Here is a 27,863-nt window from a genome sequence, read left to right on the forward strand (position 1 = left end):
TTCTAGGTTCAAGACCCATTTCTCTCAACTGGCGTACAATGAAAAAAAGAAATACTACTACCCCGCAATGCCTGGAGTGTTTGAGGAGCGCCAACAGGAGATGGCTGACTTCTTCCGTGAATCTCTAGCCCAACCATTTACACGTGGCGACTACAAGGAGCTGGTAGAGCTTTGTCTGCTGCTTGTAACTAAAGGATCCGAGCCAGTGAACTTCACGATGGTCTACCCCAGAGCACTTCACAAAGCAAGGTGGATGGCTAAACTGCTCTATACCCTTAAGATTGTTCTTTTGTCAGGCCAGATCAAAGAGCGTTTCCCAAAGCCGAGGTTGTGACTAAAAGTCAAATCAGCAAGTTAGAACGGTTTGCTGTGTTCACAGTCGCTGTTTATGTCCCATGGTGGATTGTTTGCCCCGTTCCAGCAAGTGCGCCACTGAATGACTTGAATTTGGTTGAAACCTTGGCTGAATTTGCCCCATATGACGCCACAATAGTTGACAAAGCAAGTGTGGCACTCGGTAGACACACTTGGTACCTAACTGAGGAGTTGGCCCCACTGGCTTTGTTCTTGTCCCAAGTACAAGAAAGGACAAAAGAGGAGATGAGGAAGGCCCTTCTTTGTCATGAAGGCACTGAAGTTACTAAGAGAGTTGGGCTCAATCACGGGGGCTATGGAAAGCCATATCTTCCCCCTGTCCCAGAAAGTGGCACTGCCCTGGTGGACCTAATTGGGCCTGACTCAAGCCGGTTCTTCACCATTTTAGGTATGCCCTATCAGTTTCTCCACAGTCCAGCCAGTGAAAGGGCAGATCATGACGATTACCTGAACATGAAACGGGTTGTGGACAAGCTTCAGGTCGTCAATGAGGTTGCAGAGCGTGGTGTAAAACTTTGCCATGACTTTCTTAATGTTGCCAGGGATGAGGAGCGCTTTCAAGAAGTCCTTCAAGTACTGTAGTTGAAAATGACAGACTCCGCGTTCCTAATCAGCGCAAATGATCATCTGTTTCCGAACAGAAATCATGGTTTTTTGCTCTAGAGAAATAATACCTTGTGAATATATGATAAAACACCTTAATGTACCACGAGAGAATAAGAATGATTAACTTTTTTGTGTTAGTGATAACAGCTTTTAATTAAGACAGGCAAATGATTTGTGTTAATATCCCTTATAATGATTGTGTAATCTCATATATAGGATTGTATGCCGTATAAGCAAAATCGCTATTTTTCAAATTGCTGGTGCTCACTCAAATATGCATGAATCTTAAAAAAACTGCATGTGGGTATTTTTTGTTAATATGCAACACCAAAATTTTGAACAGCATTGTAGGACAAAGTTGGGGCAACTGTCACACCCTAATGGTGGCCACTCATGGGGGTGATCAAAAAGTTTGGTGAATAGTACTGCTACCATGGAATCAGTGACTATGGTTAGACCTGTGGGTGGGGCTTACATCATCCAACCTATTAGTTCCCACTGTACACCATTACAGAATGCACCAGTGCGCCATGGCATGGCTTTGAATGAGGATGTCACTGTGGCATCTGGTGCATTTGCAGAAATACTGTATCGTAGTTTGAGCAACGTTCAAACATGAAATTTTGCTTTAAGCTTTGCAAGACAGCAACATATTAGTAATGGTATATGCTGATGAAATTGTGAGAAGACTGTTTTCAAGTGGTTTTAACACGACCCATTTCCTTTCTGAAAGCATTGAAACCAGAAAAGGTCCTGAAGCAACACTCCTTTCACACTTAGACCAAGACAGTTACTAAAAAAGTGGAATTTCATGAATGGGTGGACTTTATATATTGTGAAACTTAATTTTCCAACATCTCTGCTAATAGACATCAAGTGAAGGGAGTTTATCCCCCACTTCCTATTACTTTATTTGATACTTAGGATTAAGCTATTTAACTTGTAAAAGATATGACCAAAGCCACCCCCCCTCTCATTTTTGGGTTTTATTTTTCCTTACAGTGGGGTTTCAGTATCATGATTTATGTGGCACAGTAAGTCCTCGTTTAACGTTGCCCCCGACAACGTTGTTTCGTTATACGTCTCTACTCTTTAGATACCCATGATTCAGACAACATCCAGCCGATTCAGTATAACGTCGTCACAGACTACTTTGTACGGCGCCTCACCCTCTCTCACCCAGTCAGAGCAGGAGGAGGAGCCACCCTCCGGGTCTCAGTGATCTCGTCACCCTCCTCCTCTCCCACCCTTCTCCTCATCACTACCCACCACACACTTGCTCCACCTCCGCCCATCAGTGAGTACAATACAAAATGATTTTGTTTATTTATCTTTTTTGGATGTACCTGTATAATATACAGTATACTATTTTCTATAAAAATTCCATTGAATTTATGTATATGTAATGTATTTTATGCGGCAAAGGGGGGCCGGGGAATGTAACTCCCGTATTTTATCTATTTCTTATGGGATAAATTGATTCTGTTAACGATTTGGTTTTCGGGAACAGAACCACGACGTTAAACGAGGACTTACTGTTACATAATTTCTTCAGTTATACTTATATAAAAATCTTTGAGAAGCTAATGCAAAAGCAGTAGTGTACAGAAACAGTATGAACGTTGGACAAATGAAAGCTACAGTAAGTTGAAAAAGAATTAATGTTAAGTACACTAAAAAAGATATATGTATAAATAAAAATAATAAATAAACTTACCTTTTTAATTCGAGTGGCTGCAAGTGCCTTCTCAACTTTCTTCCTCAATTCACTATCAATGAGAGGCAATACTCTCTCTCCAAAGGCTGAAGGCTTAGTCACATCAATGCCCTGTGTGAATGAAAATATTTACCATGATCAAATATAGGCAAGAGAAATCTTTTCATCACTTTCATCAAGAAATATACTCATATTATTTGATATATACATTACATAAAGCACAGAAATTGTGACAAAGTGTTAGAAAAGAAAATACGGATAATTTTCCCCATTCAGCAAAAAAGAAGCATGTACTTTTTTTCACTTCAACACTAACTCCATCATTTCAAAACACTTTTAAACAAATTATAACTCTCCCTAAGTCTCAACAACTGCATCCTAGACTGCAGTTGTTCAGACTCAAGGGAACTTGTCACCAGGGAACAACACTACAGTGAGCTGTGCTAGCAGATCATGTGCCTACTCATCATGCTGCCATCTACTGAAGACAGAGGCAGAAAACTTCCTCCAAGAATCTTTATTGTGGTTTTAGACCATCACGTGGCACCACCGACATGATCTTTGCTGCCCGCCAGATACATGAAAAGTGCAGAGAACAGTGTCGTAACCAGCACAAGGCTTTCATTGACCTAACCAGGGCCTTCGACTCTGTCAACAGGGAAGCCCTCCATTGGACCCTTAGCGTTTTGGCTGCCCACCAAAATTCAATAACATTATGAGGCAACTCCACAATGGCATGAAAGGCAGTGTCCTACACAATGGCATGAAAGGCAGTGTCCTACACAATGGCATGAAAGGCAGTGTCCTACACAATGGCATGAAAGGCAGTGTCCTACACAATGGCATGAAAGGCAGTGTCCTACACAATGGCATCTGGTGAGTTCTTCCCCATCCAAACAGGGGTAAAGCAAGGATGTGTACTGACACATCCAGTACCGGAAGAAGGGTCTTTTCAACATAAGACAACTCCAAGCAGGAACAAAAGTGTCGGCAGCTTCCATTACTGAATTACAGTAAGCAGATGACCACACCCTTGTCGCTCACCTCTTCCGCCTATACCGCCATTGGGATCTTGTTGGAGCTCTGTAAGCATGTCTGTCTGGTGTGGGGCTCCACCACAAATTTTTCGTTCGGGGTTTACTCCCGCAGCCTTATACCTAGCAAGGTTAATCCGCAAGGCAATGGGGCAGTGGTTGGTAGGTGCCAGGATGTGTCCACATGCCACCACACCAGTTTATACCTGCAACAAGCACTGGGAGCAGTGTTTTTTTTTTTAACCACTACCATCCTCACAGGTAGATCTCTCTCTCTCCAGTACTCTCCCCCAAAAAAATCAATGCACAGACACACCTGACCAGTATCTGACCATGGAGATGGTGCTCCAACATATATTGTAGCTAAGAGACTACACTACAAATCAGGCATAGACCTTGTAAAAGTTCAAAACCCTCAAGTTTATGCAACATGAACCATCCCATCACATAACCACACTGCTTATAAATAACTTTTGTGTTTATTTGCAGCCGAGTCATCTGAGGGTCAAAACTTGAGGAGCTACACAATAGATCTGATGGTTTGACTATGTGGAAGAGGCTCAGCAAAGGTTTTTGCAAACTCAGGTTCCAAATTACCTGACTCAACGCTTCAAGCCTGTTTCCAATCAACTAACACTGGGGGCTTAATCTGTACAAGTTCTTAATAAAATACTGTTATATTGATGGAAGAGTCAAGCCAATCTCCAACATAGCCAAATACATGACTCCTACTAAGGGACATTTAAAGTTTTGAAAACACAAAGACTGCATCTAAAAAAAGACAGATAGAAAAATAATTTATAAAGATTAAAACAAATCAAGGGAAAAGGCAAAATTCAGCCAAACTTTATGTCCATTTCTCATTCTAAAGTTGGGACACTGAAACTCCCACTAATTACAGTGTTTTTATTAATAAATGATCAACACAATGTTAATCATCTTCAATCTAAATAGATTCACAACCATGCATCAGAGATGTGATGAAATTATCTTACCAGTTCTCCACCACCTCTCTTCATGGGAGTCACAAAAAAATAAGAATTTATTTTAGAAATACACAGTGCATCATTCTTGACCTTAAACTCTATTTTCTACATCATTACCATGCAACAAAATAATGAAGGACTGTACAATACTCCTGTCAACTTTATTTCTACCTAAAATAATCTCTTAATTCAATATATATTTCTACAAGGTGTTTTCAAAATGCTTCATAATTCTAGATTTATATTCCTGGGACAATTCTAATTCACAATTTTGATGTGACAAAATGTCAGAATCTGCAGTTTCATAACTACAACACTTGAAAAGGTTAAGGTAATGACAGTGAGATTGGAGTGGAATAGCCATAGATTTTTGTGTAATTTTATGCACATAACTCTACACAATATGATATAGATGTTATTAGAGTAAATGTTCAAATCCCTCCCCCCCCCCCTTATGCCTCTGTATCACATTGTAGTTATGTGCATAAATTTACACAACAATCTATGGCTATTCCACTCCAATCTCACCACCCACTAGCCCTCAACAAGCAAGCTCTTAATTATATTAAATACAAATTATACTGTCCATATACTGAACTGTATATACAGCATGTCCTTACAATTTGCAGATTTTTAATCCACTAATGACACCCTGGATGTACCCAAGAATGTCTGCAGGTAGTTTTAAAGCTTCCGGAATTTTTGCGGCCATATTTCACAGGATTTACTGTCATTAATAGTGTTTAACAGAGATAAATCATGGCATTGTAGCTAGATTAGCTCATCATTGTAATCACCAGGCTACTGGGCCAAGCAGTGAGGGTTTTTTTTTTTTACTCATATTTTTGGGTAGATATAAATAACCTTCTTCATTTATATCTAATCAGTTACATGAACACACCATCCTGCATACATATTGTGAAAAATGTATTCAGTAATACACCGCATTACCGATATCCTTCATGTTGGGTTGGCTATATGGCTACAAAAGTCTTTAAGTTTGATCAAAGTATCAACCCAATTGGTTCTCAGATGCCATTCATTCTAGAAACAGTAATTTTTATGAGGAAAAAATTACCATATGGCAACCCAACCAACTCAACTTACAGTAATTGCAAAGCATGAAGTTGATTTGAGGGTATTCACATTTTTTCTATATTTTGGTACATTTTGTTGTTTTGTTTCTGATTATTTGTGAGAGGATTTTCCCATTATTATTTATTTGTTTGTTTGTAAATATACACGTCTTTGCACACAGGTAAAAAATTTGCCCATGATATTTGCAGCCATTTTGAAACCCAAACCCCAGCAAATTTTAAGAACATGCTGTACTTTAAAATTACAAAATTCACTAATTTCATGTTTCATTATCATTTACAACAAGTCTAAGATAATTTCATTGTGCAAAACCAGATAATTTTTAAGAAAAAGAGAAAAAGTATCAATCGTGAGGTTACCAGTGTTTACAAGATGAACCTGTATGTTTTGGCCTGAACATGTTCAATAAAAAAGTGTTAGTGTACTACAACTCCAATGTTGTATATGTTGAGATTACAATACAGTAGTACTGTAGACTCTCTTTTAATTTTTTTTTGCCCCTCTTGGATTTCAATGTAATGACAGGACTCAACTAAAGGCCTAGTTCCTTACACACTATAGGCTTAAATAATAACAACACATAATTCCTAGAATATTTCTAAAAAAAAAAATAATAATAATAAAAAAAAATGCAAAAAAAAAAAAAAAAATTAAATAACAATAAAAATGATATGGTAAGTTCAAAGTAAATGGTGCTAAATTCGTATCGAGGCACTTTCCTTCCCATCTCCTTGAACTTCATCACATTCCTAAGCATCAGAATGAGGTTCTGGGAAAAGGATGTAATGATGGTGTGCTGACAGTATGGATATCCCAGCCAATTGTTTAGCTTCCACAGGAAAATTACAGCTTGATACGAAGTCAATAAAATACATTAATCTAAAACTCTGTACTTACCTTTTTGGGCTTTTTAGCTCCACCAGAGCCCTTCTTTGCTGCTGCCCGTTCTTCTTCAATCTCCTCTTTTTCAACATCATCGAGCTGTAAAAAAAAAAAAAAAAAAAAAAATCAGAAATCTGAGAAAGAAATGTCCTTACATGTTTATATTAAATTAGCTAATTCTTTTGAAACTATAGCAATAAAAAAAGGCACTAAAGTTTGATTGCACTAATGCCCATAACCCAGAGGCAAGAGATGATACATGGATAAAGCAAAAAATGTAGACAACCATATTTAGCTCAGGAGATTAATGAAGTTGGAGAACACACTGCCTACCCTGGGATACTATTAGATACATTAGATCTACAGACTTTAATTTTGCATTCACTAACTTTCACAGCTACTTTATTTAAATGTAACCAAAACCACCCTATTGTGAGCATTCCATCATTATTTTCACAACCCCTTACCTAAAACATTTGTAAAATTAACGCAAAAAGGAAACAATGCAAAAATGTGATAAATTCAAAAGGATTTACAATACATACCAATAATGATGGCATATCAGCAAGAATCACAAAATACTTAATATCATCATATCAATGCTGCATATAGCTCCTTTTGCATTAATTATATATGCTCAAATAAAAGAAGAACTCATAAAAAAACAATGGGGGAATTCAACAAACCACTGGTTTCCTCTCTCCATCAAAGTGGTATTTTTTAAGAGAAAAAAAAAAAAAAAAAAATAAAAATATATGGGTGTGAATGTATTGCATCCCCAATTCTATAACTATTGCCGCTTTCTTTCACCTCCAAACTTGTCTGTTCAAAACTACAGACCCTCAGTAGTCACGGGGTTATCTCCCTGAGAACACAGTAAATGGTATACCCATGCATACTAATACAGTAGTTTCTGTGGAAAAGGGAGATTAAGCTTTCAATGCACAAAAATAACCACCTTGAAAAGAAAAAAAGATTTAAAAGTCAACCCATGGGCTAATTCTTTACATTACTAATAATATGAAAATTATGTAAGAACTACATTGAATTCTTATGCTTACTTCTTTTACAAACGTGTCGAGATCTGAGATCCACAGGTCCTCCGGAGACCTTAATTTTAGATCCACCACCTGCTGCAATTTTATATCTCGTTGCTTCAACAGCTCTTCTTTCTTTTCTAGAGTTAAGCTCACCATAGCCATTCCCAGCAAATAGCCATATCCTCTATTTGATTTAGCATCCTCATCTACTTTCTCTTCAACTTCTTCTTCCTGAAAATGGAAAAAATTATAATATCAAAATAATCAGCCACATAAGAAAAATATAAAGGATATTCATTCTTTTTTCTTGTAAGCCCTTTCCCACTATAATACAAGATGGCCAGGATCAAAAGCAAAACCAAACAACTCTCCTTTCACTTTCTCTATTCCATCTTATTTCTTGCAACCCAAAGCATCATTCAGCACAGCCATCTTATATCATCCTCAGCTGCTTCCTGGATGTCCATCTCCCTCACTTTTATATACTTTCTTCACCCCATCCTTTCACTGCCTTATCTTCCCCTCTTCCTCTTTAACATGCTTTTATACCTACTGCTGGAGAGATTTATGTTCCTACACATCATAGAGTCCCACTCTTTGGAGACTCACACACATGCCCTACAACCCTGACCTCCTGGGAGGACACACACACATGCCCTACAGCCCCGACCTCCTGGGGGGGGACACACACACACACATGCCCTACAGCCCCGACCTCCTGGGAGACACACACACATGCCCTACAGCCCTGACCTCCTGGGGGACACACACACATGCCCTACAGCCCCGTCATCTACACCTCCTCTAACCTCAGCATCAAATCCCTCTAACAGGCTGGGCCTTGCACAGGTACCGAGTAATAAGAGCCTGCTGAAGAGCATTCACACAGGACATGAACGTGGCCTTGTATTCCTCTATAACCATATCAATGACAAGGCAGATATGGTTCTGTGCATGAGGCCTGGTATCGTATTCTTCTCGCTGTTCAGTGAAGCATGCGATGGTTGTAAGAATCTTAGTCAGCTGGCGTGTTGTAGGTTCACCAGGCTTAACATCCTCCTCTTGTGTTGCTTGCTGTTCTTGTTCTTCATCTTCCTCCAACATTTCTTCAACTGTCGGTTGCTGGTGATGTTGACCAATGATTTCTTGCAAATCCCGGTGCTGGGACTGACTGCGCCGACTCCGCTGTGTCCATTAGTGTTGCCGCCAAGAACTTCCTCTCCCTGCTTGCCTTGGTCTGCTCTGCCCCACTTACCTTGGAGTTAGCGAACACAGGCTTCCATGCGTGTAGCACTGTTGCAACATTACTTTTCCGCCATGCCTCAACAATTCTGTCCATTACAGGTACTTTTTAATATTATATTTCTTCCAAAATTCACAAACACTTCATGGTTGCGCGGTGGTGAGGTGCTAGGAGTCGGGTCATCTACCATCTCCTGGTTAGCTGGTAGAGCCTGGTCAGTCGGAGAGTTCTGTCTCAATTTGTTGTCACTCAACTAATGAGTCTGTCTGCTGACAAAAGTCTTTATAGAGTGACTGATAGTAAAACAGTTTAACTTTACTGATGAATTCGTGGTCAAGTGGCTGCAGAAGCGATGTGGTGTAAGGAGGAAGGTAACTTGTACATTAGGGTGGCATCTAAGATCACTTTGAAGTTAATGTTCTTCCTCCGGCAGTACTGTTGGATGTAAGGAACAGAGTGCATGTCAAACCAATCGGTGCATAAAGATGATGTAACCCAAGCTTTCTTATTAGACATCCTTATAAACATTGAGCTGCGACATATTGGCATGACGGTAGGCTCTAGGACGGGCAGCATGGTCAACAACCAGGGGTTTCATCAAGAAATTTGTACTTGCATTAGCTGTGAATAAAACCAATCCTGTCCTTTGAAGTCTTACACCCCTTGCCTGTTTTTAATCCTTGGCAATGAAAGTGGTCTTAGGTGAGTGCTTCCAGAAAATGCCAGTTTCGTCACAACTGAAGATCTGGTCTCGACAATGACCACCCTCTTTCACAAGAGCTTGAAAGACAGGTAGATATTTTTCTATGCTACATCATGGTAGTCGGCAAACTTGACTTCATAACGCTTCTTAAAAGCAACCAACCAACCAGCAGAGGCATTGAACAGTGGTGGAGAGTTAACGCATTTCTTCTGTGCAACTGCAGCATAATAAACACATGCATGATACCATATCTGTGGCCCAAATAGGTCGCCCTGCTCACAGTTTCTTCTTTCCACCTACTTGTGAGGGTAATGTTCTGTGAAAACAAGCAGTAGGTTTCATTGTTAAATATCAGAGAAAGTCTTGTTACTAGAAAATCTTGAGAATACATTCACAGAAACAATTAAGGCTTGTTCTTCTTAAGGGAACGAATGGTTGATTCGGGGCAGTTGAACCTATGCATGATTTCACAGGGTGTATTTCCTCTTCTTGACCCCCTTGCGCTAGCCAAAAACGGCCTGGGGCTTTCCCTGTTGACCTTCTCTACAGCCATCATTACCACCAGAACCGCTCCCAAACATTTACATTACACCTCATTCATCTTCAATAAATAAGAATCGTTAATACACAAGAATCGTCAATAGTTAAACAAGGATCACGCAAAACGTAAGCACAATGGGTTATATAATCCAAGGTCACTGCACCCTTCACTCTCGCTCATTCAAACTAACTGCCATAAACAAAAAACACTCGGTGGATAAAAAAGAAGACCGTGACAATGAGCACTGCCCACTTTCCATTATCGCTTTGGGGTTTTCATATGCAAATTTGCCAGCTTCAGCCTCATGTCGCATGCAAACAAAAATTTAACAAGACATATTTTATGATATGTACAAATGGCTTCTAATGACTCTCAATATAAAATGCTAGTCTTAATATTGTGACTTACTAGTGCAGCCTCTCGATCCTGGACTTTCTTCCATGCCTTTACAGGATCAGGGTCATAGCCCTTTCGCTGCAGCTCTTGAACCATAGCTTCCTTCTTTTTGTTTTCAATCACTAATTTGCCGTCACACTTTTCCACGATGAAGCGTGCCTGAAGAAAGAAAAATAACACTACATACAGTAAATTGAGAAAACTAATACTGATTAAAGATGAGTTTTCAAAAGCTTGAACTCAAAACTTCACAAAAAAAAATGATTAACTATCCTGTAGGATCATTCTACTGAAAGGAGATGGAGTGCAGTTATGTTCCATTGACAATGGATCCTCTATCTTCTGGCATACTCGGCTCTGACCAGTTATGGATGTCAGAATTTTTAAATAATTAGAAAAGTATGTAGTACAGGGGACAAGATTCCTAGTCCATTACTGCCTAAATTCACCCATGCTATATGTACCTTAAATAAACAAACAAAAATTTCACTCCAACACCTGTAACTTTTTTTCAAACTTACCCACTTTTACACATGAAGGAGAGAGAGAGAGAGATATTATCAATGTAATGGATACACTATTGTACAAGCTCATATAACACTATTTAATACTGGCCTGGCACATGTGTCAGCAAAAAACATCACTGGAGACTACCACCAAGTGTTCCAAATTGTTAAAGTTTTACTGAACATTAGAATTAACAGTAAAATTTTGCATCTGCGCCATTTTCTGGATGATTCCAGAACAAATATTACTGAACTATCAGGGTTCCACAGTACATAGTATTAAATGTGGTAGCTTGGGTGAAGACAGGTGATTTATTGACATAAATAAATAAAAACAAATTAATTGTTGCATTCTACACCAAAATGCTCACTAACTTGATTGGATAATCTGTTTGCTTCAGCTTCTAAGCTACCCAGTAGGTGAGCTTTCCTCTTGATATAATATTTTTGACGCAAGTCAAAGAATTCCCGAAGAATCTGGTCAACGTTGTCAAATCTTCGCAAGACACCATTGTGATCAAAGAGTACCTGTAAGAAAAAGGAACAATTACTAAACTATTCTGAGTTAGATTTTCCTAGAGTAACAGTACTGTACTTTTACGAAAGTAACATTTTCCAGTACAGCTTTCCCTTAAAATTCACAGGGGTTAGGTTCTCAAAATGGCAGCAAATAGCCAAATCCGCGAATAACATTTGATGACCGGGGGTGGGGGTGGTACATTTTTAGTCGTGTGCAAAGAAATGTATATTTCCTTAATGCGTTTGCTGGGTTCAACCCCCGGGCAGGGTAAAACTATGGGCAAGTTTCTTTATGCCATTTGCCTCTGTCTACCCAGCAGTAATTGGGAACCTAGATGTTAATCGATTTGCGGATCGTGCTCCGGGGTAATGGTTAGCCAGTGCAGTTGGCGAGTTGCCCAGTCTTCTCGGACTATTCCTTGACACCGGGTCAATCAGCTCGTTAACTCAGGATGTGGTTGTAGTGTTGGCAACAGCTTCTACACCTTAAACAAATTCATGCCTAGGTGGCCCTTGGGTCGGCCATCCTCGTTACACGAGGGGCATCCATTGTTATTATTATTAGACACACACATAAACACACGCTATAAGAATAGCCCAGTCCCAGCCATTGTAAAAATTATCAATAACTCGTAATCAACCAGTGTGTTCACTCCCAGCCAATCTTACCTTTTTACAATGTCACTATGTTGCAATGCCCTATAGTATAACCTTCTCCCCACTTAGTTATTATATACTGTATTATATTTATATCCCAAGAGAGAACCTTGCGGGACGCCACAAAACTCACTCGCTCCCCATACCGGCCGGGAAAATGCCAGCAACTTGAAAACTACCCGCAGACATTCTTAAGTACATCCAGGGTGTCATCCACAAATAATCAAAGGTCATGTAATAAAAATCTGCGAATTATCTTGGCATACTGTACTGTACTTTGTCCACCACTCACTACAATTACTGTGCAGCAGAATGCCCTGACAGTGGCTGTCAGGGCCTCAACCTCCAAGCAAAAATTTGTCTTCTTGTCTTCTTTTTTTTAAGGGGAATAGCCCACCCGGGCACAGGTCATCGACCCACAACGGGGCCTAAGGGGCTATAAAATAAGAGTATAAAGAAATTGAAAATATAAAAGAATTTTTTTTTATTAATCTACACCACAAAGACGCCAGAAAACCAGCTTTTTGAAGTGAGACAAATTGTATGAGTATGGAAACAGAAGAAAGCTGAGCATTCCACAGTTTGGCAGTATGAGAAAAGAAGGATGTACTATAATGTGTTATTCTAGTGTGACCGACATCCACAGAGCAACGGTGGGCACTGCAGACAAGGCGAGTGTTACGAGCCCACGGCCTTGTACATAGGATGCTAAATCCACCGAACATTGCCAGTTAAAGTACCAGTAAAAGATAGTGAAGCAATATTGCGGCGATGAGAAAAGGAAGAAATATTATCAACTAAAAAGGAGAGTTAATTAGACAAAATGCCTTTGATTCCACTCTATCTAACAGTTGGACAGATACTTGAAAGTAAGAAATACAGTCACTGCTATGAGTTTTGGTGCTCATATTCAATCCATAACAGGGTTTCTATGGGAAATTAATATCCACTTAACATTATTCCACTGAACGTACAAGTTTTCAGGGACACATCATACACGTTAAGCAGGCCCTCACTGTAGTCCTATTCCCTTAAAGGAACTTCTTGCTTAGATTGGCTGAAATTGTCTAAGTGGCTCTTGAGTAAAAGTTTATCTAAAGAAAGTTGATGCAAGATGGGTGGACAATGCCATACCATACCTTAAGCCCACTTGGCCAGAGGAATTAATACAAAAATTTCAGAATAACAACAATAATAAAATTTAATATTAATAAACAAAATTGCTTAAATATTCTTTATAACTGAATTGTTTAGAGAACATTTTACATTTTGCAACTGGCTGAATCCTGGAGCCAAAGAAGAAACAAAATTTGGAAAATCATAATAGAATGTTACATGAATTATTGTACTTATATCATTGCTGAACCTTCTAATAACATCAGAAATAATGGTGCTTAATACTTACCATACTGCTGATACTTAAAGTGGACTGGAGCTTGAAAGTCTTGTGAATTCCATCTTCTAATGCTTTGCGACACTTTTCTTCTGGCATCGTTACTAAAAACCGGACAGTTGTATCTGTGTGATATTCCTTGTAGTCACTGGAACAAATATTAATTAAAATACAATATTTGCATAAACAGTAGAATCTTGGTATATCAGCCTATCAAGGGAAGGCTGGTTAAAATAAAAGCCATATTTCTAATATTCCTGATAAACTCAATACTGTACAAGACTTTCTACTGACAGGATTGTACACAAATGAGAAAGGAGGGGAAGGGGGAGAGAAAAAAAAAACTCCAGGCTTTAAACTGGAAAGAGACCATAGCACATGTTACTAAGTGCAACTGCAGGTGATTTAAAGTAGAAATAATTGATGGTTTATTATTCTGAGACCCCTAGATCCTTAAGGAGATACTCCAAGGAGTACCTTCCAGTTACCTGGAAGTTGATCACAAAGGGTTGGATAACAGGTAGACTGACAAAGAAAATTTAGATTTCAAGATCATCTTACTAATGGATAAATGCTCCAGGCTATCTAACCAACACTGTGGACCTATCAGAGCATATCTGTTACTGTTTTTTTACCATCCAATACAAAATCAGTTCTGCACCCCATGAAAATTTATTGATACTGTATATTTTTTGTTTGTTAATTATTTATTTGCCCCCTCCTATGAATTTCCACCTAGTTTTAAAACTCTGCAGAACCCATGTGGTACTAAAGAGCCCTCCTCATAATATATGGGTTAAAAGACTTGTGTCTGTTAAGCTCAATAGACTTATTTCACAATGTTAAACTGAAATTCCAGGTGGTGGAGGGAAAGGTTACTGCACCACCACTCAAAAAGGTTGGATTCCACTGCCATAAACCCCTCTATCATTCATGAATTCTGCTGCTCCTTGATATAAATTCCCCCCATTTCTTATTCTTCTTTCACAAATGTTTTCATGTTCTTTTTGGTATTCTCTTCCTCCACTTTACCTTATGTTTTTGGATTATACACTCCTTTTACAATATTCGTTTCTCATTCTATCAACACTCTAAACCTCCTTCATAAATTTTAATAAAATAATAAATTGTCAAAATATTTTCTCACCTTATTAAAGCTGGAGTCTTCTCACTGCCTACAAGAAGATTTTCCATCACAGATTCCTTATATGATTGTGTCCACACACGAATTGGGAGTTCAGTGATCTCAAATTGATTTTGGCCTATGTTAGCAATCTCACCATGGACAACATAACGTTCATGTTCTAGTTCATCTATTGTGCCTCGGAAATTTTTGAACCATGGTTTCTGGGGGTGGGAGATAATAACAGCAATGATAGAGTACAGTAATTCCTGTACTTTTCACAAAGGTAAATCACGAATGCCTTCACAATAAGCATACAGTATACGGGTATAAAAAAAGTAGTTACATAATTCTTCAATTGAGGCGCTCAGCATTAGAAGGGGGGTGAAGCGCCAAATTAAAAAAGCTGAGAAAAACGCGTTTAAAGTTTTTCGAAGTTCAAACAACCATAACTATGTCGTTTTTTAAGCTAGAGGGTTAATTTTTTTTTAACATGCAGCTCAATCCCTCTCCTAGTGAACTGTGAAAACTGGAAGTTAGTACTGTGAATAGTTATCATTTTATCACGAGTTGAATGAGAATAACGACCCGTGATGTATACAATTGTTTGATCTTCAAACCAACAATAATCGTGTTTTTCTGCAAAATTTTCTTATTATTGTGAGCTAATACTGTAACACAAGTTAATGATCACCAAAAACAGCACTTGTCTCCCCCCCCCCCCAATGAATAATAATAATTAAAAACTCATTTGCCTATTAGTATTTATCTTTCCATCCCTATTATTAGCCAAAGATTTTGAAATATTGTTAAGTACACAGTAATAGTGTGTAATAATAAGGAAACACCACTACACACTCCCCCCCTCCCCCAGCGAAATTAACATACAAATACAAAGGCGGAGAAAGTTTGCATAATATTTGGTAAAAACAGTATTATGATAATAGTATTACAATCTTACTTTGTTTAGTTCCTTCGTTTTATTATCCCTGAAGATCGTAGTAACTTGAAGTTACGTAAATCCTGAGGAGTGCGTATCACTTTAATGGCCTCGTCATAATCAATCACGTACTGATCAAAGTCTTTCTCTGCCCTTTCTAAAAATTGCCACACTGATTCTTCATCAAATAAATCATTGATTATTGATGCCGGCAACAGTTCAGTTTCATTATAAGGCTGAGTTATGGGCTCACTTTCACTAGCATTCATTGGGTCAGGGTCACTTTCATCACTATCAAGGTCAATGCATGTCTCGTCACTGTCCACTTCTACCTCCTCACAGTCTGTATGTTCTTGTTGTGATACATTAGTGTCACTGTTTGTGCTACCATTAGATTCACTATCATCATTTTCATCTTCACTTTCATCGCCATTATTGCCGTCAGTGCATGTCACATAACCCTGCACCAGGACAGTCTGCAAAAAGGTCTTGTGATGCATGGCAGCCACTTTTTGTATTATGAGTATACGCCGTTTCATCTATTTCAAGCTCGCTTTCACTGTCATTATCATTGTCTCTTAACTCGCCATAGTTGGCAAAAAGATCTTCGGATGCTTCGTAGCATGCTAAAGTTATTCTGTGCATTCAAAGTGTTATTGTCACCTGCACCATTGCCAGTAGCACTTGTATCACCATAATCAACACTAAATTCGCCACCAAAATCCCTGTCACCAAGCATTCCTTGGGGTGTCCACGTGAACACTGTCATCACTAAACACACGCTCTGGAATTATGGGCTCCTGAACCCACACCAGAAGACCTGGCTTCACTCAAGTCTTGCTCTAATATCGGGCAGATATTGCACAGCACTTCTCACACCCGTGGAACACGAATAACGTCAATCTTATGCCAAAAAGCTATAAAAAAAAATAGCAATAGAAAGTACACTGAACCTCCTTATGCTATACAACGGGCCAAAACTAACAAGGAGGCAACATCTGGGCCCGTGCGGATTGGCCAAGAAGCTGTGATGTAGTAAGGGGAAATCCAATGTGATTGGCTGCCTCAGGGGGTATGGTCTGAGGGAGGCACGCTGTCATTGGCTCGCACTCCTCTCGCCACCTTCTTTGACTGACCGCACAGCCAGATATGTAGCTCCAGGCCTGAGGCGAAATCACACCTTATTTTTGAAGGACTTTCTAACATATTTCTATTCTAGCTAGAGGGTTACATCCAAAGCCAACATGTAGAGGAAGGATGAAAATAAATATATATATATATATATATATATATATATATATATATATATATATATATATATATATATATATATATATATATATATATATATATATATATATATATATATATATATATATATATATATATATATATATATATATATAAACGCATTTTGGCCAGGGTGTCGCTTCACCCCCTTCTAATGTGGAGCGCCTCAATTAAAAATGTTATGACATAACTGAAAATATAAATCAAACAAGTTTAAAATCTACTCGTCTAATTAAATAATACAGAAAACAAAGCCTATAAAATTTTATTCCCTTATGATGAATACTGCTTCCATAATTCTAGAAAACAATGAGGTGGGACAGTCATACGAACACATGAATGGACAAATGCTAATTAACATACCCCTTGCAAGCACATCTGGAGCATAAGTGTAATTCTTAATGGGGTACAGAGGCATCAGTTATGTTTAGACAATGGGAAATATGTTATAAAGGAAGACCAATAAGCTTAAATGAGGATTTCTCCAACATAAAAGGCCAGTCCAAACATTTTTACCATTACACTCAAGCACAAGAAAAAACTACAAACTCATCAATTCAAAGAAACTTACCATTTTGACAGGTTCCTCGCCTCGAATCATTCTCTTCAGGTTATCCACTAATACTCGAGGATTGTAATTAGGAATCCTAGTGCTCCAGCCTGTACCAATACCCTCAGCTCCATTTACCAGAACCATTGGAAGAATGGGTAGGTACCATTCAGGTTCAATTCGTGTACCGTCATCATAGTTGTTCTTCAACAATGGATCATCATGAGGATGAAAGATCAGCCGAGTGAGTTTGCTGGAAAAGAATTAATTTTATAATTACCAGTATGTGTTTGTAGAATGTCTCAGTTCCTAACCCCCATTCCTTTAAAAGAAAAAATAAAGTGAAAAGTGAAAAAATTATTCTAACAATAGTCATATTATGAAATGCACATCCAGTATCCAGGAGTCATCTAATAGCAAGATGGAGACTATGCTTTACCCCTCCATACAATCATATTTCAACACCTAGCCACAGTTCCCAAGAACAGTATCTTCCAGGCACCTAAACAAGTTTTCTCCATGAATTGTAATCAGGGCTGTTCACCCATGGCAAGTGGAAAATCCTAACAGCAAGTCAGTTAAAAAATCATTAGCGCATCAGGCAAGTGATAATTTTGCCTCATGGAAAGGCGAGACCTCATAAGTAGATCCTACAATTTAGAAAGATTTTATATTGAACATAACAATTCTATAATTCACCCCATTTCTCGATAGAACTATAGAAAACTAATTAATCAGTATAATAAAAATAGAGATAAACAGCAATCTGCAAGAGAACGCTTACATGTTTACAACTCATCAGCCAATTCCCCGAGGCACCACCATTACGCAGGAAAAGAACATGCAGTAAATAATATTGCACACTAGCAATGAATAAAGGGAGATTAATATAGAAAAATCAGAAAAAGATAAATCTGCTTTATAAGTGATGACAGGAGCGTGTGCAAACGTTTGACTTGTCAGCTGGCAGCCAAGGCTTTAACAGTTCAAAAGACATTAAGATCCAGAAAAATGGTAAGAATTTATAGGTAAAATAATTCAAACAAAGGTGATGTTAATCCTACTGGGAAAGAGAGAAGAGGATGAGCATGTATTGCATCATTCCTGTCATAGTCTCTCACACACGTACTGTGCTTCTTCATCACTACAAGCATGGGCCTGTCAGTCCTGGAACATTTTATATGACCCAACAAGAGTTACAACGTATCCCTTTTGTGCAGTAATGCTTGTTTTTGCCACTAAAAATTTTTACTAGATATTCCCACACATTTTGAAAGCAATTGTAGGCTAGTGGATATGAAAATATACAAGCCCAATGGATTAGAGGAATTTTTTTTCATGATTCAGTTGGCCTGGAAATAAAATCATTCACATGTATATGGCAGTTTCCACACTGGTGCAGATTATTTGTAGCTACCTGATAGCAGCACTCCAGGCTGCACATCATTGCAGCCTCTCAACAGGTGCTTATCCCTAGTCATATGTCACAACCTCTCCCAATGTCATCTTGGTCTATCCCTTTCTCTCTTCCTCTCTTCATTCAAACATTCTACATGACCAAACCATTTCTGTCTACCTCTTCATACTCATCAATACCCAGCCACCATCTTAGCTCTGAACAGAGAACCTATCTCGCATCATATTGGAGTCACTAAGAATGCTTCTGATCCAAGACGCTCAAAGCTGCAGATTATACACACTAGCTGACTCTACCCATCACTTCTTCATCCTACCAGTTCATCTATCAACAAATTTCACTTCCAAATTAATTAACATATACTGCATAAATAAAGAATAGGATCAATATATCATTTTGTTTTCCATATGCAACTTCAAAATAAATAAGTAAAATTTGCACAATCTGGGAGCTTGATAGACTGGTTGTGTGTGGTAGTTACTGACCTACATTAATTACATTGACTACCGCTTACTGGATGAATACATTAACAACACTTGGTGAGTACTTATGAAGGAAATACTATTCATCAACTATTTTTCCTGCAATAACATGTATCTATGTATGGAAGTTTAGTGAAGATATAGCTAGTGAAATAACAAAACCATGGATGAAATATCAAGGTGAAAACATTGAGCACCTAGCAGTCCCATGGCTTTTTACAGCAAACAGATTTGCATCATATTAAGGAACATTCTATATGTTTTATGTAATATTGAGTAATATTTCAATTTCTTTTTAGTGTATAAAATAGCATACATACAGGTTCCTGGAGTAGACAATTCAAAATTCCATTCCAAAATTACCTACTTTCTGAAAGCCTCTAGGTCCCAAGCATTTTGGATTCCTGATAGCAATGTTCAATATAAAGATGTATAAGACCTTTATATTACCTTTTTTTACTGTATACTCACAGAAATAATTATATTTCATGGATCATTTAGTTCTGTTTTGTAACAGTAGTGTGAGTATTTATTACTTATAATTACCAAATACTGGTATTCAGAGAAATATTTAATTTCTGCTTCATTAATGTACAGTAAACCCTCTATATAACGGACGAATGGGGTTAACGGTCGGTCTGTTAAAGCCAAAAGTCTGTTATATCCAGAATGACTGACCCAGTCCATTATTTTTTCTTTAACAGACCCGAGTCCATAATACAGCATATGAATCTAGTCCGAACGAGTCAGAGGGTCCGTTATAACGGGGTTTACTGTATGTTTCTGTTAATTTCTGTTATAAGAGTAAATATTACAGTGCATACAGTATTTACCAAAATGTTTCTTTCTAAAACCATGGTGCATCTTATGCACCAGCAAATACAGTAAGTCATGATAATAATAAACTTCAAACAGTTCCCAAATAACTGAAAACACTGTTGGGTCAGCTTAAAAGGAAGGACACTTATGTGGTAAAGAGGTAAACAAACCTCGCAAGAACTTTAAAATATCCTTATGCCTGTATTGTCAAGTACAAGCAACACTCTTACCTTAGTGTTTGGATTCTTTCATCATTATCAATTGTTTTTCTATCTTAAAATGTTACCAATTTTGCACCTTCTACTCTGCAAAAAAAAAAAAAAAAATCATGTCACCTGTATCAAGATTCTTTTACACAATTACTCTCATCATTATTCTATCTAGCTTTCACCAAACCACTCTCTTACCTTATACCTCCCATTCACAACATGGTTTAGATGTACTGCAAATTACAATGCTCAAACATTGCTATAACTCCAAATTAATATTCAAAGACCCAAAAAATTTCATTTGTATTTACCATTCATTCTGCATCGGCTGACTAACTTTATTCACGTTAGTACAGTATTATATAAAGATACGAGGTAACTTCCAAAAGCACATCAAATAACAGTACCTTAACTTGGTGAAAATGTAACGAGGACTAGCAGAATCTTTGCCTCCCTGCAACCTGGTACCAAACTGACCAATGGGCTGCAGCAGGTTGACGTTATTTGAACCCACATAGTTCTGTGCTAAATTGATAATAGTGGACATGAGAGAAGTTTCACCATGATGATAAGCAGAATGTTCTGCAACTGAACCAGCAAGTTGGGCCACTTTAACTTCCCGCTTGTCATTTCGCTTCATGCACGTGTACAGTACCTGTAGAGAACAAAGCATCAGAAAATTATATTTTTTAAATTCCTTTTAGTAGTTCTTACACTATCTTCAAAATGTCAATTTACCAAAAACAAAACAAATACTGTACCAAAGTATACTTAGAAAATCAAAGACTAAAATTAATTAAAAATTCAAGGATTGGTACAGGATACCCCATTTCATACATGAATTAGGATAAGGAGACCCAAGTATAGTGCACTGTTAAGTCTACAATTTCAACCTAGGTTTGGCCAAACCCACAACACTGGCAACAGAAATAATATAAGTACATCACTCCTTTTGCAACAATTGCCATAAAAAAGGGGAGTTTAGAAGCTGCCTTTCATTTCCAAAAGTAGCTTCAGTCCAACTAAACTACACAATAGTACAGGAGGTCCCAACTTACGAACGCCCGCCGATATGAATGGGGTTAAACTTAAAAATTTACATTATTTGATTTACTTGATGACTTATTTTTTACTTTAATTTACTGTATTTTGTCATTCTATTTAAATTTTTGTCTTAAATTAAGTGATGTTGGATGTATAAGGACTTAGGCTATGATATAGTGGGATTTTAAACATTGTTTTGTAAGTAAGGTATGCAAATAGCATGTGTTCCGACTTACGAACGTCCTCATGAACGTAAACCCCAGATAAAGAATATACCTGTAGGTATTCTTGTAAAGCAGAAATCAGGTACAGGCATTCCCCAATTTACAAAAGGGTTCTGTACCCACTGACCGAATTGTAATTTAAATGTAAATGTAGGATTAAGAACCTGACAAGAGAGGCTGCAAGAGACCATGCAGCGCTTCCATCAGGTAACCATGACTAACCCATGCAAGCATGGAAAATGACCATAAAATTTTGTTGATGATGAAACTCCTTGGAACCCAATAAACACACATATAACAGAAGACCACTTAGGAGTCTACTCTAATACAAGTGTCCAAGATACTGTTTGTCTGAGGAAGCTTTGAACTGCAGAACAGTGAAAGCCAAGAGTAGCAATGATAGAAGCCACTAAGCGACAAATTATGTAGGGCTGGTCCTTTTCTCCAGTTTCTAATCAATTGCAACATCAACCACAAAATTCATATAATGCAGGTGAAAACTCACACCTCTCATCTAACTGGAAATTGACACATAAAAGTGCTGCTATTTATGGACTGTAGTTGCTTTAGGAGATGCACTGTTATGTGGGATTTAGTCCTAGTTATGCATGTCTGGGGTCCTGTTTTGTGCATTCATATGCCTGCTTTTTTGGTGAACATTGGTGTTTCCTGAGTAGGCTTTTATATGGATGAGTGCAAGGTCATATAGCGCTGGAGATAATTAATGCTAAAAGGTTAAAGGATGAGTGCAAGCTTTAAAATTAGGCTGTTAAATAACTTAAATTCCTCCAACTTGAAAAACCCATACCTTTCTCTGACCAGGTTTTAAGCCATCCACAAGTGAAGGAATTGAACGTTCATTATCTAAATTAGAAAACAGAACCAATTCCTTGTTGACAAAGTCAGTGTAAGAAACTGCTTTTGTGTCTTTTTCATAAAGGTAAATTTCTGGTAGACCTAGTTCTTTACGGCGCTTACATTCCTCCATCCATCCTGTCAACCATTCTTTACGTTGCTCCACAGCTTTTTTACTAAATGCCTGTAAATGAGGAAAATTTATTTTAGTTCACGGAAATTTTTTTTTATTCAATTAAAGGATATAAAAACAGCTCTAAATTTTTATTCTAACCCTCAATAAGGGCTAACACCTGTTCCCTAGGCAAAGAATATGCTAAAATTTTCCAATTTCCAGCAATACAACCTGAAAGTTCATTTACAGCATAAAACATGTTTCAGGATATTTCTCAAAAGGAAATGAATTTACAGGGCCCTTTATCAATTACATGTACGACAACTACTGACATGTCAATAAATAATGCAAAACTTTTTCCATTACGAACCCTCCCTTACACTGAAGAAAAAATCAAATATTAATAATAAAATAAATAAAATTATTTACTGAAAATCAGGAGACCATTTCCTAAATATATGAAGCTGCTTAACCCAGACCACTGTCGGTACATGTCACCAAAATGGATTCAAGATCTGATAAAGCAAAACTTTACTATATACTGTAGTAGACTATAATCTGGGGGTACAGTATGATAGTTCACTGCTAACTATCATCAATGTCATGACTATGTTGACATTACTGATTGGCATGAGGATTCATATTGGAGGTGACTTACCTTCTAATGAAAAAAGTTTCCAACTCATATTTCCCCAAAAAGGCTATCTACATACAACCCACTGTCTTTGGTCAACAATTTCACTGTCTTCAATCTCGCAACACTTTAAAATCACCCCTCTAATATAACCAACTCTCAAAATAATATGTATCTCTGCCATATTGAACCAACACAGCCCTGGATTTCCCTACAATGTACTGCTAGGGCACTATGGACATAATGCTTTCAATACACTTTCCTCTTCATTTCCTTAGTTGAGTTTACTGTTTCCAGCCCTAGTTACAATGACAAAAGAGTAAAGACAACAGATACATAATCTCACCATCTGAATGGAATGATCATCTTGTGCTCCACCATAATTAAATAAAATTCGATGACGCACCATGTCATTGAAGTACTCTTTTGCCTCCTTAGAAGTAGATGTACCCAAACCTGAAGGAAGATGTTCCAAAGTAATTACACTAAATTCACAGGTACTTAAAACAATATGAACAAGTAATGTTACTGAAATGTTAGCCTGACACAAAGCGACTTTGGGGAATTTTAGGAGTGTTTCGGACTATGCGTTTTTAGCTTTACTTTGTTTGTACTTTTCTGTGAGCTGGAACCAATTACCCAATATCCCATTGAAATTATGGATTCGGTTAACGAACGACTCTGTGGAACAAATTGTGTTCGTTAACTGAGGGACCACTATATGATTGAGGATCAACATCTGACTCAAAAACAAAAATTTCTCTTGAAAAGACAAACTATAAACTAATACCATTATCCTTTATAAAATATTAAATACCTTTGTAGTACTTTATCTTGAAGCTTGGCCATTGATCTGTTGACTTCTTCCATTCCTCAAACTCAGGTAATGAGTAGAATGAAATCTCTTGTTTATTCTTACTGGCTTTCACAATTGGTGTGATAAATTCCTCCAGAAAAGAATGTCGAAGTAGTGTGGGCCAATTATGGTGAATGAAGTTGATCAACAGGCCTTTGATATGAGAACCATCCTGGAAAAAATTTTCATTTCAAGTAAATTTTCATCTTATAGACATTTCAGTGTTGTTTTCAGAAAAAGCACCGGTGTATTTGATTTCTTATCATTCACTAGGGAAAGAGAGAAAATTGTACTTCATATTTGTACTTGTAGAAGGCACTTGACAGGGTACCATGTGAAGTATTAACCACTTGTGTAAGGGATCCCCTCGGTGCTGAATAAAATCGTCTGGCGCTAGCCCAAAAAAATATTAAAACGGGCATCCTTGTAGTGAAGTGGTTAAAGGGGGCACTGAGAAAGCTAGTAGTCAAAGAGTTTCTTGTTTCCAGTGGTTATGGCATTATATTAGGGCTCAAAACTTCAAGATTAAATGGTGAGGAAACTGAGAAGCTTTAGGTAAAAGTAGGAATCCATCAGAGGTCTTATCTTGAGCCCTCTTCTATTTATCATGGTAATGGAGGCAACAACACAGGACTTTAGGACTGGTCTGCCCTGAGAGTTGTTGTATGCTATTGATTTTGCTGATACAGGTTGACAATCCTTTATCCGAAATCCTTGGGGCCAGAGGCATTTCGGTTTTCGGAATTTTTCGGTTTTCAGAATGGTTAGGTTTTTTTTTTTTTTATGTGTATTAGCCCACCCGGGCATAGATCACTGACCCACATTGGGGCCTGGGGGTCTAAAATATAATAAAAATTATAATAATAATAATAATAATTCATAGGTCTAGGTCGTGTTTCTCACTTTTGATCTTTTTTCATTCTTGTATTTCTTTGCTGTATTATTATTTTATTATTACAGTATTATTATTATTATTAATTTTATTATTATATTTTATTATTATTATTATTATTATTATTATTACAGGATGTACCTCTCTAGTCCGGCAACCTCGGGACCTGACCGGTGCCGGACCATGGAAATTCACCCTTTTCCTGGATAGATAGTGACTTGTGCTTATGCTTAGAAGCACTAGCTCCACTTTCTCTGAGTCATGGTCTCTTTGAAGACATATTGAAGGGTTAAATGTCGTATAGTAGCTTCTCAAATTTTGCGAGTTTTTAATTCTTAACGTATTTTATTGGAACACACAAAAAAAATAAATAAATAAAAATTTTGATGGCGGAAACTTGAATTTCGACGGGTTTGAACGGCCCGCCAACGTGCAGACGACGTGCATAATCGTGTAAACAGCGTCATTTCTCTTATGTACAAAAGATTCATTATTGTTTATTACTGAATGTCTTTTTTATTGAATTAATGTTTGTGTGCAAAATGAGCAATACAATTCATTAATAATACGTAGAATATTAAAACACGAGGAAATGACACAGCATTGTTTTCGTTGATTACAAAACCAGTGACTGACTGGTTCTACATATAAAACTGAAGAAAATAAGACCTTGGTTGTAGCTGTAGTAAAATTAATATGGTTGTTTTAAGTAATGTTATTTAATAATAAATGGAACAATAGAAGTAGCTAACGATTATGGTAAAGAAAAAGAGAGATCGCATATGTAAGTGCGCATGCGCACACGTGAAAACATATCGTCATTACTTTACATAAGAATATGAAAGCAACACTTATTTACTGTTCATATATATTTTAATTAATGTTTCTGAATTTGTTTTTATTGAATTAATGTACGTGTGTGCAAAATTAACAATACAGTTTATTAATAATACGTGGAATATTAGAGGAGACGAGACGGCTGCCGGCATTGTTTATGTTAAAGCTTACGAAACCAGTGACTGATTGGTTCTACATATAAAACTGAAGAAAATAAGACCCTGAGTTTAGCTGTAGTAAAATTAATGTAAAAATTGAATATGTTGCTTGAAGTACCTGTAATGTTATTTAATGTTCATAAATGGAACAATATAAGTAGCTAACCATCAATGGTAAAAAAAATAAGTGAGACTGCTCGTATGTAAGTGCGCACATGTGAAAATATATCGTCATTACTCTACATAAGAATATGAAAGCAACACTTATTTACTGCTCATATATATTAAAGGGTTAAATGTTGTACTCTGTATAGACAAGCAGAGAGAGAGAGAGAGAGAGTGTGTGTGTGTGTGGCAGCGAACTATAGGATGTAAACAAACTTAATTTCCGCGGCTTGAAGGGATTAGCCCACCCAGGCATAGAGTCACTAACCCACATTTAGGGCCTGGGGGCAAAAATTTAATACCCTGTAATAATAATAATTCAGATAGTAAAAAAAAAAAAAAAAAAAAAACTACCTACCTATTGGACAAACTAAAATCGTTCAGGACCAGAGGTTTAAGACACAGAATGCAGGACTAGAGAGGTACAACCTGTATTGTAATCATTATTATTTTATTTGGTGTATAATTATTAAAAATTTTATTTACTATGAATAATTATTATTATTATAATTATTATTACTATTACATTTGCCCCAGGCCGATGTGGGTCAGTGATCTATGCCTGGCTGGGCTAATAATCCTGTTTAAAAAAAAAAAAAAAGCCCACAAAAACTTGCGGTTTTAGAGCTTTCAGTTTTAGGATAAAGGGTTGTCAACCTGTAGCAGATAGAGAGCAAAGGGCCTGAAAGTGTATGTGATGACAAAAACAAAAGTACTGATTAGTGGTGTAGGTGAGGAACCATGGTGAAAAAAGTGAAAAATGGTCATGTGCTATCTGCAAGAAAGGTGTTGACAACCAACTCAATAATGTGCTTTGAGTGTGGAAGGTGGAGTCACACAAAAGTTCAGTCGTAGAATGGCAGACTGCAGAGATATTTACTGACTCTTAATTAGAGTGTTCTGTATGCAGAAACTCAACATTGGGGATTGTTCTGGACTGTGGCGATGAGTTCTGTTACCTGGGTGACATGACCAATGCGGTGGGAGTGCTGAAGCCTGCTCAGTTGTAAGTCAGAAGTGGCTGGAGATAGTTTGGGGCTGCTGCCTATTGACAGGAAAAGGACCTTTCCTCCGAGTGAAAGAAAGAATGCATGCATCTGATGTGAAAAGTGTGATGTTGTAGCAGTGAAACATGAGGCAGTTAAAGAGGATGACACAAGACTTGAGCAACTGAAATTAGAATGGTGATGCAGATCAGTAACACGACACTGGAAAAGGCTGTTCAGGCTAAGGCAGCTGGGTATCAAAGTAATGGTGAAAATCCTGCATAGGAAGGTTGAATTGGTTTGGGCAGGTGGAAGAATGACATCGATTAGATCAAGAGATGCAGGAGCCCTAAATGTGAAACAGGAGAGCTAGGGCAGCCAAAAATGACATAGAGTTGCAAGAAATGACATTAAGAGTTAGGAACGTGAGACCACACAAGCATGGAAGCTGCCATCAGGTGACCACAGCCTAACCACAAGCATAAATAGCCGTAAAACAATAATGATGATGACTATTATTATTATTCTTTATTTCGTATTTACATGTCATGTGAGTATCTCAATATTTCTA

The 27,863-nt window shown here is 37.6% G+C and overlaps 1 protein-coding gene across 6 annotated transcripts in view; it reads right to left on the minus strand.

Moving 5' to 3' along the window:
- The window catches only part of LOC121874678 (DNA topoisomerase 2-like), a 74,387-nt gene that overhangs the window by 24,593 nt on the left and 21,931 nt on the right, over nt 1-27,863 (minus strand). For 4 of the 6 annotated variants that reach the window (XM_042378918.1, XM_042378917.1, XM_042378916.1 and 1 more), the window contains exons 11-23: nt 24,216-24,426; nt 23,745-23,854; nt 22,603-22,833; nt 20,934-21,181; nt 17,621-17,852; nt 14,844-15,043; nt 13,709-13,844; nt 11,503-11,655; nt 10,634-10,780; nt 7,760-7,969; nt 6,714-6,797; nt 4,728-4,745; nt 2,699-2,809 (exon numbers count right to left, since the gene is read on the minus strand). In XM_042378918.1, the coding sequence (XP_042234852.1) occupies nt 2,699-2,809; nt 4,728-4,745; nt 6,714-6,797; nt 7,760-7,969; nt 10,634-10,780; nt 11,503-11,655; nt 13,709-13,844; nt 14,844-15,043; nt 17,621-17,852; nt 20,934-21,181; nt 22,603-22,833; nt 23,745-23,854; nt 24,216-24,426 (2,091 nt within the window). The remainder of the gene's footprint in view (nt 1-2,698; nt 2,810-4,727; nt 4,746-6,713; nt 6,798-7,759; nt 7,970-10,633; nt 10,781-11,502; nt 11,656-13,708; nt 13,845-14,843; nt 15,044-17,620; nt 17,853-20,933; nt 21,182-22,602; nt 22,834-23,744; nt 23,855-24,215; nt 24,427-27,863) is intronic. The other 2 variants (XM_042378920.1, XM_042378919.1) reach the window with 1 other exon arrangement.

This window comes from Homarus americanus, unplaced genomic scaffold (assembly GCF_018991925.1).
Source record: "Homarus americanus isolate GMGI-L3 unplaced genomic scaffold, GMGI_Hamer_2.0 scaffold34360, whole genome shotgun sequence".
In the NCBI taxonomy this organism is placed as follows: domain Eukaryota; kingdom Metazoa; phylum Arthropoda; class Malacostraca; order Decapoda; family Nephropidae; genus Homarus; species Homarus americanus.